A 16,711-nucleotide genomic window follows, 5' to 3' on the forward strand; every position below is an offset into this window, starting at 1 on the left:
ATATTTTTGAGTGAACGTATTGAACAATGAAGTAAAAAGCCATGATTTTTGAATACCATAAAACCCCTATATTTATGGATATATCTATATACTCCTACTTGTCGTCTTCCGCTTCATCTGGGACGGGTTTGCAGGGGCAGCAGACTCAGTAGACATACCCAGACGTCCCTCTCCCCAGATATCTCCTCCAGCTCCTGAGGGGGGAGCCCATGGCGTTCCCAGGCCAGCCGAGAGAAATAGTCCCTCCAGCGTGTTCTGGGACATGCCTCCTCCTCCCTGGGAGGAGGCCCAGGGGAGCCCCACCCTACTGAGGAAGCTCATTTCAGCCACTTGTATCTGGGATCTCGTTCTTTCTGTCATGACTCAAAGTTCATGGCCATAGGTGAAGGTAGGAACACAGTCCGACCGGTAAAATCGAGAGCTTCGCTTTTTGGCTCAGCTCTCTCTTCACCACAACGGACCGGCACAGCGCCCCCATTACTGGGGCAGCCGCACTGATCCGTCTGTTGATCTCCCGCTCCATTCTTCCCTCACTCATGAACAAGACCCCGAGATACTTAAACTCCTCCACTTGAGTCAGGAACTCCCCTCCAACCTGAAGAGGACAAGCCACCCTTTTCCGGTCGAGTACCATGGCCTCGGACTTGGAGGAGCTGATCCTCATCCCAGCCGCTTCACACTTGGCTGTGAACCGCCCCAGTGCATGCTGTCAGGAGGATCACGTCATCTGCAAAAAGAAGAGACGAAATCCACTGTTCCCCAAAACCAGACACCCTCTGGCCCTTGGCAGCGCCTAGAAATCCTGTCCTTAAAAGTTATGAACAAGACCGGTGACAAAGGGCACCCCTACCGGAGTCCAACATGCACTGGAAACAGGTCCGACTTAGTGCCGGCAATGCAGACCAAACTGCTCCGCCGCTTGTACAGAGACTGTATGGCCCCTAATAAAGGGCCCTCGACTCGGTACTCTTGGAGCACCCCCCACAGGGCATCACGAGGGACACAGTCAAATGCTTTCTCCAGGTCCACGAAACACATGTGGACCGGTTGGGTGAACTCCCATGAACCCTTGATTACCCTGCAGAGGGTGTAGAGCTGGTCCAGTGTTCCACGGCCGGGACAACAACCACACTAATCCTCCTAAAGCCAAGGTTCGACTATCGGCCAGACTCTCCTCTCCAATACCCTGGCGTAGGCCTTGCCAGGGAGCCTAAGGAGTGTGATCCCCCTGTAGTTGGAACACACCCTCCGGTCACCCTTCTTATGTAGGGGGACCACCACCCCAGTCTGCCAGTTCAGAGGCACTGTCCCCGACCGCCACGCAATGTTGAAGAGGCGTGTCAACCATGACAGTCCCACAACATCCAGAGATAGATAGATAGATAGAGAGAGAGAGAGAGAGAGAGAGAGAGAGAGAGAGAGAGAGAGAGAGAGAGAGAGAGAGAGAGAGAGAGAGAGAGAGAGAGAGAGAGAGATGATAGATAGATAGATAGATAGATAGATAGATAGATAGATAGATAGATAGATAGATAGATAGATAGATAGATAGATAGATAGATAGATAGATAGATAGATAGATAGATAGATAGATAGATAGATAGATAGATAGATAGATAGATAGATAGATAGATAGATAGATAGTATAGATAGATAGATAGATAGATAGATAGATAGTATAGATAGATAGATAGATAGATAGTATAGATAGATAGATAGATAGATAATATAATCATCTTCTGGTTTACTGGTTATTCTAGTAATAATTAAAATGCACAAGTTAGTTATCATTATTGAATGGAGTAATTTGGTAGATATACAGAATAAATTTAAGGCTTAGGTCCTTTGTAAAGAACAAAGTGTTTCATACTGATTCCTTCGTCTTGATTTGATTTACAGATTTTGTTCATTTTTGTCTCCTTGATCGCCCTTATTTGTTACTACAATATTGATGTTCCAGCCCAACTCTTCGGAACTACATTTCCCATTTCCTCTCTGCTGTCCCGTAACACGAAGTGTCGTAAAACGCGAGCTCATAGCAGAAAGGGGACGCACGGCTGAGAGTTTTTGTTTTCCCTTGTTCTGCTGAAATGATTCTATAGTTCTGCTCGGATTCGGCCCACAACACAAACCGTTTAGATGGAGGCCATGGAGGACGACAGCTCGGAGGTTAAAGACGACCACAATCACAACTACCGCGGGAGCAGCGGTGGTGGTAAAGTCAGGGCGGCGCTTAGCAGCCAGGTACCGGATGGATTGAGTGCCCCTCAGCTTGTCTGTCCCACGGTACCGGGGGGAGAACCGGCCAAGCGGCAGGGTAAACCGTGGTCCGGTAGTCCCTGCGGATCAAATCTCATGGACTCGGATACAGGCAGCGAGAGCAGCGAAGTCAGCGAGACGGACTGCTCGGCTGCTAACGCCGAGGAGAAATTCAGCCTCGACTCTACTTCCAAGTTTTGTAAGTTGGCAAACAGGGCCCGAACCGTGTGCTGCTCGGTCTGGGCTTTCTGTTTACTGCTGCAGTGATGCTTTCAGGTGACTCACCACCTTTCTTTCCCTCAACAGTGTTAAATGCAATGGCAGTAGAAGACTACCGGAAAAACCACTGGCCGAACCTGGAGGAGGCAATAGACCGGCTGCTTATCCAGAACCTCTCGGATCACATTTCTGTCTCCTACGCTCAGATCTATGGGTAAGGCTTTGTCCACACCAGAGCCGACCCAGTATTACAGGTCCTTCTCAAAATATTAGCATATTGTGATAAAGTTCATTATTTTCTATAATGTCATGATGAAAATTTAACATTCATATATTTTAGATTCATTGCACACTAACTGAAATATTTCAGGTCTTTTATTGTCTTAATACGGATGATTTTGGCATACAGCTCATGAAAACCCAAAATTCCTATCTCACAAAATTAGCATATTTCATCCGACCAATAAAAGAAAAGTGTTTTTAATACAAAAAACGTCAACCTTCAAATAATCATGTACAGTTATGCACTCAATACTTGGTCGGGAATCCTTTTGCAGAAATGACTGCTTCAATGCGGCGTGGCATGGAGGCAATCAGCCTGTGGCACTGCTGAGGTCTTATGGAGGCCCAGGATGCTTCGATAGCGGCCTTTAGCTCATCCAGAGTGTTGGGTCTTGAGTCTCTCAACGTTCTCTTCACAATATCCCACAGATTCTCTATGGGGTTCGGGTCAGGAGAGTTGGCAGGCCAATTGAGCACAGTGATACCATGGTCAGTAAACCATTTACCAGTGGTTTTGGCACTGTGAGCAGGTGCCAGGTCGTGCTGAAAAATGAAATCTTCATCTCCATAAAGCTTTTCAGCAGATGGAAGCATGAAGTGCTCCAAAATCTCCTGATAGCTAGCTGCATTGACCCTGCCCTTGATAAAACACAGTGGACCAACACCAGCAGCTGACACGGCACCCCAGACCATCACTGACTGTGGGTACTTGACACTGGACTTCTGGCATTTTGGCATTTCCTTCTCCCCAGTCTTCCTCCAGACTCTGGCACCTTGATTTCTGAATGACGTGCAGAATTTGCTTTCATCCGAAAAAAGTACTTTGGACCACTGAGCAACAGTCCAGTGCTGCTTCTCTGTAGCCCAGGTCAGGCGCTTCTGCCGCTGTTTCTGGTTCAAAAGTGGCTTGACCTGGGGAATGCGGCACCTGTAGCCCATTTCCTGCACACGCCTGTGCACGGTGGCTCTGGATGTTTCTACTCCAGACTCAGTCCACTGCTTCCGCAGGTCCCTCAAGGTCTGGAATCGGCCCTTCTCCACAATCTTCCTCAGGGTCCGGTCACCTCTTCTCGTTGTGCAGCGTTTTCCGCCACACTTTTTCCTTCCCACAGACTTCCCACTGAGGTGCCTTGATACAGCACTCTGGGAACAGCCTATTCGTTCAGAAATTTCTTTCTGTGTCTTACCCTCTTGCTTGAGGGTGTCAATAGTGGCCTTCTGGACAGCAGTCAGGTCGGCAGTCTTACTCATGATTGGGGTTTTGAGTGATGAACCAGGCTGGGAGTTTTAAAGGCCTCAGGAATCTTTTGCAGGTGTTTAGAGTTAACTCGTTGATTCAGATGATTAGGTTCATAGCTCGTTTAGAGACCCTTTTAATGATATGCTAATTTAGTGAGATAGGAATTTTGTGTTTTCATGAGCTGTATGCCAACATCATCCGTATTAAGACAATAAAAGACCTGAAATATTTCAGTTAGTGTGCAATGAATCTAAAATATATGAATGTTAAATTTTCATCATGGCATTATGGAAAATAATGAACTTTATCACAATATGCTAATATTTTGAGAAGGACTTGTATATGGTCCCTTAGTGGAACTGATTCGGGGCCCCAATTCCAGTTCACATTATTTATTATTATGAAATTATTAACACATAGTAAAATAAATCGTGGAGGATTTTCTCTGGCTGTATCGAGTATAGAGTATAGTAGAGTATAGTAGAGTATAGTAGAGTATAGAGGCCCTCTCACATCTGTTCTGGTCACTGCCGGTCAGCTGGCTGAGAGAAAGCTGCTATGCTTTTCCTTCCCTTCCAAGAAAGTCCAGTTTGGCTGAGAAACATGGACAGTCAGTCTGGAAACCACCTCACTCTTAAGATAATGATGCTTTAAGTTGGGTTAATTGTGTTGATTCTGTGTAAATTAAAATAATACAAAATGTAAAATGAATGAAAACATGTTGATTTTGTGTAAACTCTGTAATATTAGAGGTGTAATGGTACACGTATTCATGCTGAAAAATGTTGGTACAGAACTTTTGGTTCAGTACTTGTACCGAATGAATACGCCGTTGCTTTAAACCTCTACACATGGAACCACTGTTGGAAAAACGAAGTCAAGCCAGCTGATGTCAAAGGTTAGCTTCACGCATGCATGGTGCATTATGGTAAAAATGCAGTACAGGTGAAAATATTTTGGAAAGATGAGAAGCATAACTATCAAAAAAATGTCTATGTGGGGGGACCATGCGGCAAAAACAGAACCGAAGCAAAACAGAACTCCCGGCCACCACTAGAGTCTGAAATTGGTGAACGTTAAGGTTTCTTATTCAGCTCCAGTTGTGATGGAGAAAGAAAGGTGGACTAAACCGAAGCTTCAACTGTGATAAATAAGATTGGTGGGGGGGCGTCATAGTTCACTATCCTCCTACATTGGCTCTCAAAAGTGCGCCCCCCTGTAATCATTTCTGGGCTTTGTAATATAAATAAAATGGACCAGGATAAATCTTTTTAAAACCTTTTCCACATCTTGTTTTATTCAACTCAAAACAAATATGTTTGGGAGGAAACGGAAAAAAATAAAAATAACCTGGTTGCATAACTGTGCACACCCTTCAACTTACACGTTGTTGCACCACCTTTTTATTCAGTTTCATCATTCTTTGGTAGGAGTCCGCAGGGTCCCACATCTTAGTACTTTTTGCCCGTTCTGCTTTCCAAAGGTTCTCCACAGCCCTCCTTAGGCGAGCCCACAGAATTATTTCTGATCTCTTGCTTGGCCGTTCCAGAACTTTAAATTTCCTCTCATGAAGTTCACTCTGTAGTTGATTTGGATGTAAGCTTTTCTAGCAGACACCTGAAGGTTCTGGGTCAGAACTGACTGGTATTTGGGACTGTTCATGGTTTCATTCACCTTGATTGAAGACCCCATTTCCAACTGAAAAAAAGTAACACCAAAGCATGATGCTGCCACCACCAAGCTTTACTGGGGACTTGGATGTTCTGTTTTGAGATGTTCGGTGTTATTTTGTATCTGACAAACCTTTCCGAATTGAGACCAAAAAGTTGTTGTTTTTTTTCCATCAGGCCAAAACGAATGGTCCCTCAGCCCTACAGGATTATGGGAGAGTTAAGTGAACCCTGGATGTTTTATTTGGAAGAAAGAGCTTCTGTCTTTCAGCCCTGCTCCCTAGCATAGACATATAAACTGAAGAATGTTCTCACATGTAGAACATACAGTGGGGAGAACAAGTATTTGATACATCAGAAAAACAAAACGTAATATTTGGTACAGAAACCTTTGTTTGCAGATATCCGACGTTTCCTATAGTTCTTGACGAGGTTTGCACACAGTAGGAATTTTGGACCACTCCTCCACACAGATCTTCTCCAGATCCTTCAGGGTTCTGGGCTGTCACTGGGACACACAGACTTTCAGCTCCCTCCAAAGATTGGGTTCAGGTCTGGAAACTGGCTAGGCCACTCCAGGACCTTGAGATGCTTCTTACGGAGCCACGCCTTAGTTGCCCTGGCTGTGTGCTTCGGGTCGTTGCCATGCTGGAAGACCCAGCCATGACCCATCTTTAATGTCCTTACTGAGGGAAGGAGGTTGTTGGCTAAGATCTCCTGATACATGGTCCCATCCATCCTCCCCTCAATATGGTGAAAAGCATTCCCAAAGAATGATGTTTCCACCACCATGCTTCACAGTAGGGATGGTGTTCTTGGGCTTGTTCTCATCCGGTATGATAAAAATGAAAGACTTCTACATGCTTTACTTGTTCTCCCCACTGTAACAACTTATGAGACATTCTCACAGCTGCTTCAGTGTCGCCGTTAACCTCTTGGCAGCCTCCCTGACCCGTTTTAATCCAGCCTTTTTTTTTTAATGATTCTGCAGAAAGTTATTTAAGATGTTTCATATTTTCATCAATTAATGATGATTGACTTTTATGTATTGGCAATTATTGTATTGATTATTGTTGCTGCTGTGGGAATAATCATCATAATAAGAATTGTGATTTACAGTTAAAATGATAAACTCTAATTGACCAGAAAGTGGCAGTGTGGTTGGGATTCTCACATTTGCTGTTTTTGTTTTCACTGTTGATTCAAGGAAAGCATCGGTATAAATATCTGTTTAAAAATATCATTCAGTGCAATTATTATGTATTTTAGCGATACAATTTGCACCATTTAATGTCGCTGATGTGCTGAAATATTGGATGAGTCAGCTTTATTTTGTAGAGCAATATCTGTGTTTATTGGGCTCGGACTGTAAGCAGAGATGGATGAATAACATAAACAATTCTGCATTTTTAAATACTTTTTATCGTTGCTTTGAAATTTAAGCCTGAACTGCCTAGACTGAATACTGAAACTGAATTTGAATGTACTTCTGCAAGGTATTAATTTAAGATTTGCACAGACATCCAGAATATCACAGACTTTTAATTTTTGGCATTTTTGTCTGATGGAAGTTTAAAATTAGTTTTTTTAGCAACTTGTTCTGGCCACCAGGGGGCGCCCAGCCACTGCTAAGTTGGCACGACCTGTTGTTATGATAGAGCAACTAAAATGCAGTACTTATTTATTTTCCTGCTCTTTCCCTGACTTCTCAGTTACGTCTACAAGTGTGTTTGCCAGCAGCACTCTGAGCTGCTCTACAGTGACCTGACCTCCAAAATAACAGCTCACCTGCAGCAGGTTTCGACTCAGCTACAGGTAAGAAAACACAAATATACTTACTGCAAAGACAATGTATATAAAACTAAAGTTTGTATAACTTATTGTCAGGCCAGCCCACCTGAGAACGTGATTGAGAACTTCAACGTTGCTTTGACTCAGTACCTGGCTTCTCTTCAGTGTATTGTTCCAGTCTTCATATACTTGGTAGGTGTTATTTGTATTTTGTTCAACCATAGAAATGCTTCTTTTAGCTGGTTTTAATTATTTTTTGTTTTAAATATTTTCAGAACAAGTTTTATATCGAGTCAAAACTGAACAGAGACATGAAAGAGGATCTGATGAAGCTGTTTGCAGACCATGTTGCAGAGAAACATCTAAGCAAATTGATGCGTGAGTGCAAATGGTTATTGCCTTCCTACTTTGGCATCTTTCATAATCTGATATTTCTCAGTGCTTAGAGAGGTCCTCCTTGCAGTGTCTGGCAAAAATCTTCAAACCCCTTAAACTTTTACACAGTTTGTCGCATAACAGCCACAGAGTCTAAAGTATTTTACCTGGATTTTATGTTATAGACCAAAACAAAGTAGTGCATAATTGCAAAGTGGGAGGAAAATGATGCATGAGTTTTAAAATATTTTTTAGAAGTAAAAATCTGACATGTGTTGCCTGCGTTGGCATTCAGCCTCCCTGAATCACTGCTTTGTGGATCAGCCTTCTGCAGCAGTTACAGCTGCAGGTTTTAGGGTTTGTCTCTACTAGCTTTGCATCATCTAGAGCAGGAATCTCCAAATCCTGTCCTCAAGAGCTGCTGTCCTGCAACATTTAATGCATCAGAGCTCCAACACACCCGAATCAGATGACTGAATTACCTCCTCAGGATGTCATCAAGTTCTGCAGCGGCCTGATAATGAGCTGTTTCTTCGATTTAGCAGTTGGAGACCCCTGACCCCTGATAGAGACTGAAATGTCTGGCCATTCTTCTTTACAACTTAGCTCAAGCTCTGTCATATTGGTGGGAAATGTCTGTAAACATCAGTTTTCAGGTTTTCCAGCAGATTCTCAATTTAATTTATGTCTGGACTTTGACTGGGCCGTTCTAACACATGAATAGGGTTTGATCTAAACCAGGGTTCTTAAACTCCAGTCTTCAGCGGCTGCAGTCCTGCTTCAACACACCTGAGACTAACTAGATCATTAGCGGGGCCCTGTAGAACTTGCCTGTATGCTGAAGAAGTTTTTGAACCATTTAATTCAGGTGTGTTGAACCAGAGACACGTCTAAGGGTTGCAGTGCACCGGCCCCTGAGAATTGGAGTTTGTGACCCCTGTTCTAAATCATCCCATTGTAGCTTCCCCACAGCATGATGCTGCTTCCGCCATGTTTCACAGTGGGGATGGTGTGTCTTCAGTGTGATCAGCATTGTTAGAACTCTTTCCCTGACCTGTTTGCTGTGTTCCCTGGTCTTCATGGTGCTGTTTGTCCTCTGATGTCCTCTAACGAACCTCTGAGGCCAGAAGGACAGCTGGATCCAGTTCATTGCATTTTACAAATCCATGCCAAACTTATTTTTAGATTTTTATTTGTTAAACCTTTTGAAAACCTTTTCCATCCACTGAAAGATTATTGAAGTCTCACTAAAACACAGAGGGTTGTGGTTGAAACATAACGTGAAAAAGTTAAAGCGGTACTAATACTTTTCCAAAGCAACATATGTCCTGCCAGTTTTCCAGCTTTCGTTTGTCCCTGTTAAGCATCATCATGTTTTTTCCAGCTCTGCTCATTAAAGCTCACTCCATGCCCTTTCAAGTACAGCCATCGACGATGGCCAGCGTGGTTAAAGGCCTCTACAGCCTACGACCAGGTGATGTATGCGGTGAAGGACTGTGGATGGGAGAACCCTTATACTTTAACGTCCTGCTGATCCATAAATGTTTTATTTTCCTTTAGAGTGGGCCCAGCTTGCTCCAGCCCTTTTCTCCAGCTTCATTCCTCAAATCCACCCTGCTGCTGTTGAATCTCGGCTGCCGGATTACGCAGATCACGACCGGAAGCTACAAATGGAGCTCTCCATGAATGGTTTTCCACGGTCAGTTTTGCAGTGCTTTGGTTTCAGGTCGTCCAATCGGTCTCAAAGCCACTAAGGTTTTTTCTTTTCCTCTCCCCAGGGGTGATCAGTCCCGCAAACGTGCCAGTGAAGACTCCTGATGGCGACGGGAAGGCGCTCTTGGATCTGTTGCAGAACTCTACTGTGCCTCCTACATCTTTATCACACTCGCTGCACTAAATGCAAATTGAACAATGCCTCATGTTCATCTCTGTTGACTCAAGGCCACAAAACCACTGTGAACAACCCAACGACCGCGATGTTGGAGCCTAATTCTGATGCATGGGGAAAAAACACACAAACAGACTTCCATAACGGGTTCCTGCCTCTGTGATTACGACGCAACCAGCCGCAGTAATTGTATCTGCTGACTGAGATGAAAAACCTGATCGGATATCCTGTGAATGTTTGTTTCATTCCTAACCTTTTACCTGGAAGTGTCTTGTGCTGTTTTGTTTAAGAGACAGGGCTAATCAACACTTTCTAGTTGCTGCTAATGATGCTGTCCGTGTGTTAATCCCACAAACCGCTTGTTACAGTCCACACAGACAGAAGAAACTGTTGACCTCTTGTAATTCTCTACCTTTACGTTGCCTTTACCGCATAAAAAATGTTTGGAAATGACAGTAGTATGCCAAAGAGGATAGCAGAAGATATTTGCTTACTTTATATATAATGCATTTGATTCAAGCTGCAAGTCTCTGTGCTGCTTCATCCTAACAAGCATTAGTTAACCTGTTTGTAAGGCGTGATTTAACTTTGAGCTGCTTTTCGCTTAAAGATGCACCGATCAGCCCGTCCCTGGCTGATAACGATTGCCAATTTTCTACGAGGTCTGACCTGACGATTCAGATTTTCTTTCAAGGGATCTTAACATACGTGTGTGTCCTAATAAATGTGAAATGTTAACTTATTTTAGTAATTTAAGATAAAATGAAACTCGTATATCGATTCATTAAACAGAGTGAAGGATGTAAAGTGTTTAATTCTGTTAAATTAATGATTGTGACTTACAGCTAATAAACCTCAAATTAAGTTTCTCTGAATATTAGAACGAATGAGTAATGAAAACATATGTCTCAAGGCTGCAGTATCTAAGGACGTTTTTCTGCCACACTTTTCCTTTCAGTAAACTTTTCACTAAATACAGCAACGTCTTCAGCAGTTACGTTTAGTAGCTGACGCTCCTTGTGGATAATGTCAGTGACTTTCTGCTGGACACCTAAAAATCCTTTTTATTGGACTTAAGCAATTTTCATTAGCTGTAAGCCAGAATCATCAAAACAAGCAGCAATAAATGCTGGACATATATCACTTTGTCTCCAATGAATCCAAATGAGGTTTTGAATTGAACTACTAAAATATCTTTTTGATGATATTCTAATTTAATATGCTCCAGTACAAACTCATTCATGGTTATTTTTGTTTAAATTTATTAAATGCAACGATAATTGACCATAAAACAAAAATTTGCTGTAGGTTTCCTGATAGATCTAGCGGTTTTGAAAATAACAGAAAAGTATGGGATTATGTCCCCAACTCAACCCAAACACAAAAAGCGCAACAAAGTGCTGTTTGATGAGGCATTAGCAGAATGAAAAAAGTGGGAGTTTTCAGTTCTGATGCATTTAACTAACATAAAAAAATCAGATTTGTTTAGCACTTAATCTGCCAGTCAGCAGTCAGAGCCAATCAGGGAAAAACCGAGCGACTTTGATCACTTTCTGACTGAATTGTGCAACTTTTAGGATCACCTGCATGATTTGCAAAACCTTTCCAGACAGTGTCAGACAATTTTTACAAACACGCTGTGTGTGAGGCTGAATTTAATCGATAGAAGGTTTTTGTTTTAAGAAGCACCGACCCTGGCTGATACCGGTTGCAGATTTCTTTTTATTTAATTTTTTTAATTATATTTTTTCCAGATTTTTCCCCTTCGAAGTCTGACCAGCTGATTACGATTTTCTCTCCGATGACCACCAGATACAAACTCCTGTTTTTTTAATCCAACATTTAAACGTAACAAACTTGAAGAAGAAATGTTTTGCAGGTTCCTTGATCAAGGTGGAAGTTTTAAATCCAGCAGAACGAAGTGATTAAAAGATTGTCTCTATTTAAGCTCCAAAGCAGATGTTCCTAATCTTCAATAAAAAGTACACCAACCAACAAGCTGCATTTACTGACAGGAAAAAGTGGGAATATTCAGTTTTGATGCATAAGTATTTGAATGATTGTTTGACGTACAGATAAAGATTCCAATCATTTCTGATGGACTGGTGCATCCGTCCTTCCCTGATTTGTTTTCAGCCTCACATGATTTGCAGAGATTTCCCAGAAAGTGCCAGAAAAATTCCCATATCTGTATTGGAAGAATGTCTTGTGTACCTTAAGCTCACCTTTTGATATCCCAGACTTTTTTCTTCATGGATTCAATGAGACTAAATGCAAATATGCATTTATGTGCATTGAAGATGTATAGCTTGTTCATAATGTATATAATTCATTGCATCGAGGTCAGTGCACACTAGCTTTTCTCACTGCTGCATTTCTCTGTCAAATAATACACTTGATGGGTTGATGTATTTTGATACAAGCTCTTACACTGTTTTAAGTGTAAGTAGATGCTCAGGCTTGCCCCTTTCTGTTTTTCTCTGAGTGAAATAGAAAATGAGTAATATTGGGACTGGAACCGGTTAGTTGATGCAGTGGAGGAAGAGCAAAATTGCTGTGCCTGCTGAACACTGGATGTAAACAGTTTTACTATTTCTGCAACATGCAACACAATGATTCATGCTAAAAAATAAACTGAATAAAACTCCACCTGGAGCAGCTTCTGTCTGTGAAATGTATGTGCAGCGGGGGGGGGGGGTCTGTCTTTGGTGTGAATCTGCAGCATCTAATAGGGTTCCTACACAGTCTTAAAGTGTCTGGGTTCAGTTTGATAAAGAAAATGCAGGATGAAAAATATTTGTATTCCCAGCCCCATTTTGTACACGATAAATGAATTTCTGATAATGATCCAACTTGTGAGCTTTTTCTGCTGAGTTTTTTAATAAAAGATGCTCATTGAACTGTTGTATTCGTCTATCCTTCCATCAGTCTATCCAGGCGTCTGTCTAACGGCTGCTCTGTCTGTTCATCGGTCCATCCATCCATCTACACATCCAACAATTGCTTTATCCATCAATCTGTCCTTTAATTTGTTTCTCAGTTAATCCATCCATTTATTCTCTTCACCTTTTCATCCATTCAACAATTTGTCCATCCATCCATCCGTCCCCTTTTCTTCTCTCATCTATACATCTATCAACCATCCAACAGTTTTCTATCCATCCATCTCTTCATCCACTCATCCAAAAATGTACCTATCCATCCATCATGCATCCATTCATTTAAACCTGAGCTCTAACATAAACAGTGAATTCTGGGAATTTGTATCTGTGTAGGAACTTTGAACTGAGATGTTCTGAGGTCTGTTGGAGACCAGTGGAGGATGGAATCCCTTTACAGCATGGTCCCCTCCACCCCCACCTACCCCCTCCCCTTCTAGCCAATGAGGAGGGACACCACCCAGACACATGGGTCAGGCCACCCCAAAATAACCCTACAGCCACTGTGCTGACAAATGTTGTTACTTTTGCTGGTGACCGGTTACCGTAGCTACTCCGCGGCTCATTTTCCTCTAAACTTCAAGGGTAGCTGGGTAAGAGAGAGCAGCTGCCTGTGTCCAGGACTTCTCCAGGTGGCAGAAGCAGAAGACTGGGACTCTGCCCCACCCCCCAACCAGCACAGGTGCACAGAGGCCAGCTGGGTCTATTCTGAAGGTAAAACTGACCCGGCCCCCTCTTGTTTAGTTGCTCACATTGTGCTGGTGGCTTATCTTGTGGTGTTGGCCTCAAATTCAGTGGGTTGCCTCAGAAACTCTCAGACAAGCTTGGCTCTATTTTTGCTTCCCCGTTGTGCCTCTGTGTAATCAAATTATCTCAACCTGCCAGGATGTGTGGTGCTGCATGGGGGCCAGGGCCCGCTCCTCTGTGGGATGTGTGTTATCTCTCTCAGCAGAGCCCCATTCCTGATAATTATAGTTCTCTTGGTGTAACTACATAAATCCCTATTGTAACTGATCAATATCAGGCCCAATGGATGAGATGCAGTGCTTGTTTTTTTTGTGTTGATTTTCTTCTTGTAAACTGACCTCCCCTTGCTATTATTAGATGTGACGCTGTGGGCTAAGAGTCTGTTTGCAAAGTATTAATGTACACAGCAGCTGCAGCTCCAGGGCCTGTTGGAAGGGCATCGCTCCTCCTCTTAATTGCGCTGATTTCTGAGTGTCAGCAGCATCTGTGCTCTTCTATATTCAATAACCCACCTCAGGCCTCGTGCAAGAAATCTGTGCATAGTGAAAAAGTCATACAGGTGTCAGTCCGAGCAAAGGGCACAGAAAAGTGCCTGTTTCCCATCCAATCAGGTGTCAGGAACAAGATACCCAGCGGAGGACTGAAAAAGGCTGAACTTGGGCTAAAATAAAATACTATTTTTACTACATACCTTCATTTCTGGAGGTTGTTGTGACATAATGTAAATTACAAGATTAACGTGTCATATTATACATAACAGTGCCTTGCAAAGGTAGTCATGGCCCATAAACCTTTTCACATTTTGTCATTTTACAACCACAAACCTGGAGGTATTTTAGTGGGATTTTTTGTGACAAACCAAGACAAAGTTGTGGATAATTGCAAAGCAGAAGGAAAATGATGCTGGTGTTCACAGATGCTCTCGATCAATTAATCTGACTGAGCTAGAGCTAGTTTGCAAAGAATAAAGGAAAAACCTCTGGTTTTGGATTTGGAAAGATGGTAGAGACAGACTCCAAAAGACTTGCAACTATGATCACAATTTTTCTTCCACTTCAATATTGTGGTGCTTTGTGTTGGTCTATCACTTACTCATTTTTAGATTTTGCAGCATTATTGGTATTCACATGATTCACGGAACATCCGAGGGAGCACAACTGAAAAACATGGAGCAAAGGCCTCAGACTTCAAGCCACAGACGACTGCATTAAGGACTAACAGCCTCTACCACTACGCCACACACTGCCCCAAATTACTTAGAAGTTTGTGCTTGTAATGTGGGAAAGAGGGGTAGGAACATGTTTGCGGGACATTTTATGCGATTTTATTAGATTTTTTTCCGTGAAACACTGGACAGTTTTCATGCATGATTATTTCTCGTGTGTCCCTTTTATGAACTCACCTATTTTCACTTTTGCATACATTTAATTTAAAATGTTGTGCTTATTTCAGCAGCATGCAAGATAACTCTGAGCAGCCACCACCCCTGTCCCAGCTGTTACGGGTGAGCTACGTGGCAGAGGCCCGAGCCCAGCATCGCCACAGCGAGATGAGTCGCTCTGACGCTTCTTCCTCTCGCCTCCAGATTTATGGCTCACTCAAAGGTAAAGGTGAGGATGCTGTGGGCCACAATGATGCCCATTTCCCAGACCTCTCAGCATTCCTCAGCCAAGAGGAGTTGGATAAGAGTGTGAACTTGGCCCGCCAGGCTATTGGACATGGGACCCGTGAGGAGAGAGGAGACATTAAGGGCTCAGCGAAACCTGCAACCACACCCAACAGTGATACCATCAACCACCTCTCCTCAGCCTCAGTTTCTTTATCCACACCTTCTGCGGTTCCTGCCTCGAACCACTTGCCTGCTTCTTTTGCTGCTCCTTCAGCTTCTTCCTCCACAACGGTCACATCTGACAGAAAGATGCACAACAGGCAGGACAACATGATGAGGAACAGTGTGGACTCCACTGGAGGATTTAACGGCAGCAACAGTCCAGCAAAAAGCACCCCCTATGGTCCGGAGACCCAGTCCAAGAAAGAGTTCCTCAATAAGGCAGCGGACTTTATTGAGGAGCTCTCCTCTCTTTTCAAGGCCAACAGTTCCAAAAGGGTCCGACCAAGATCTTGCAAGGCCCACAGGAGCAGGATCCAGAACAAAAGCCAAACTGATAATGCGGTTTATCAGATCAGCTCAGACAACAGGGAGCGCACCGTCATGTCTCTGGAGGTGGAGCAGAAGAGACCCAGTCCAGCAGTGACCCACCAGTCTGTGGTCCATCAGGAATCGGGAAGCAGACATTTGGAGTTTCAGGACTGCAGAGTTCCTGGAGAAGAGCAGTTTGATTGTGTTTCTCAGGAAACAGGAGATCTTTCTGAAAGTTTTGCACCAACAGAAAGTCCACATCAAGCAGAGCTGGTGTGTGAGCCTCCCCATTTCATCCAGAAATTGAGGAGCAGGGAGGTTCCTGAAGGTACCAAGGTCCAGCTAGACTGCATTGTAAGGGGACATCCTGTGCCTGAAGTCCGGTAAGAAAAAAGCAGTTGAAGCTTCTTTATGTTGCCTTTAAATGTTCACAGTTTTAGTTTGGGAAACATAGTATCTGTTCTGAGAGTTCTGCTGGTTATTTTGGTGTTAAAGCGTGTCAGCAGCAGTCCTGAAGGGCCTGATTTTCTGGAAATATTCTGTTTATACTGGATGGCTAAGGAGATATGCAAGAGATGTTGTTCAGAAAAAAATATACGCTTCATTGCAGTGTTTTGATATGTACAGTTAGAGGCATAAAGGGTTTAATCTTTTCTGTAGTGGAGAGAAGCTGCATTTTCTCCTAATTACAGTGGCATGTAAATCCCATAAAATACCTCTAAGTTTCAAAAAGTAACTTGTAAGTTCTGGACAGTGACCCAAAAGTTCCCTGAAGGCGACCCCTACGTTCTGAAAGGTAACCATTAAGTTCAGATGCATAACCCATAGGTTTCAGGAAATGTATCTCTAAACTCTATAAGAGTAACTTTTATGTCTCAAAAATTAATAAAAAGTTCTTGAAAGAACCTGTAAGTTCTAGGAAAATAATCAGCAATTTATTTCTAGGATATTTATTCTCTGAACTCCATAAAAGTAACATGAAAGTTCCAGAAATGTACTCTTTGAGTTCTCGAATGAATGATCCGTGTTCCTGAAAAGAGACGTGTATGTTTTAAAAAGAAGCCAGTATATTCCAAAAAAAGGAACAGTTCCCTGGATAGTTGCAGGTTCCAGAAAAGTATACTGTAGGTTCTTGAAATCTATGTTGCATGTAATCAATCATTA

The 16,711-nt window shown here is 42.9% G+C and overlaps 2 protein-coding genes across 4 annotated transcripts in view; both read left to right on the plus strand.

Annotated features, from left to right (window-relative positions):
• Positions 1–1,985: 1,985 nt before the first annotated feature.
• On the plus strand, positions 1,986–12,370 carry cacul1 (CDK2 associated cullin domain 1). The gene is made up of 8 exons (XM_047352413.1): positions 1,986–2,455; positions 2,563–2,689; positions 7,380–7,482; positions 7,555–7,650; positions 7,734–7,836; positions 9,218–9,307; positions 9,394–9,532; positions 9,612–12,370. Exons 1-8 carry the CDS (start codon positions 2,137–2,139, stop codon positions 9,649–9,651), a joined length of 1,017 nt encoding a protein of 338 aa, XP_047208369.1. The 5' UTR covers positions 1,986–2,136; the 3' UTR covers positions 9,652–12,370.
• An 863-nt stretch (positions 12,371–13,233) lies between these two features.
• The window catches only part of mypn (myopalladin), a 33,330-nt gene continuing 29,852 nt past the window's right edge, over positions 13,234–16,711 (plus strand). For 2 of the 3 annotated variants that reach the window (XM_047352473.1, XM_047352475.1), the window contains exons 1-2: positions 13,234–13,374; positions 14,860–15,930. In XM_047352473.1, the coding sequence (XP_047208429.1) occupies positions 14,864–15,930 (1,067 nt within the window). In that variant the 5' untranslated portion in view covers positions 13,234–13,374; positions 14,860–14,863. The remainder of the gene's footprint in view (positions 13,375–14,859; positions 15,931–16,711) is intronic. The other variant, XM_047352474.1, reaches the window with a different exon arrangement.

The sequence above is a fragment of the Girardinichthys multiradiatus genome, chromosome 22 (genome assembly GCF_021462225.1).
Source record: "Girardinichthys multiradiatus isolate DD_20200921_A chromosome 22, DD_fGirMul_XY1, whole genome shotgun sequence".
Classification (NCBI taxonomy): domain Eukaryota; kingdom Metazoa; phylum Chordata; class Actinopteri; order Cyprinodontiformes; family Goodeidae; genus Girardinichthys; species Girardinichthys multiradiatus.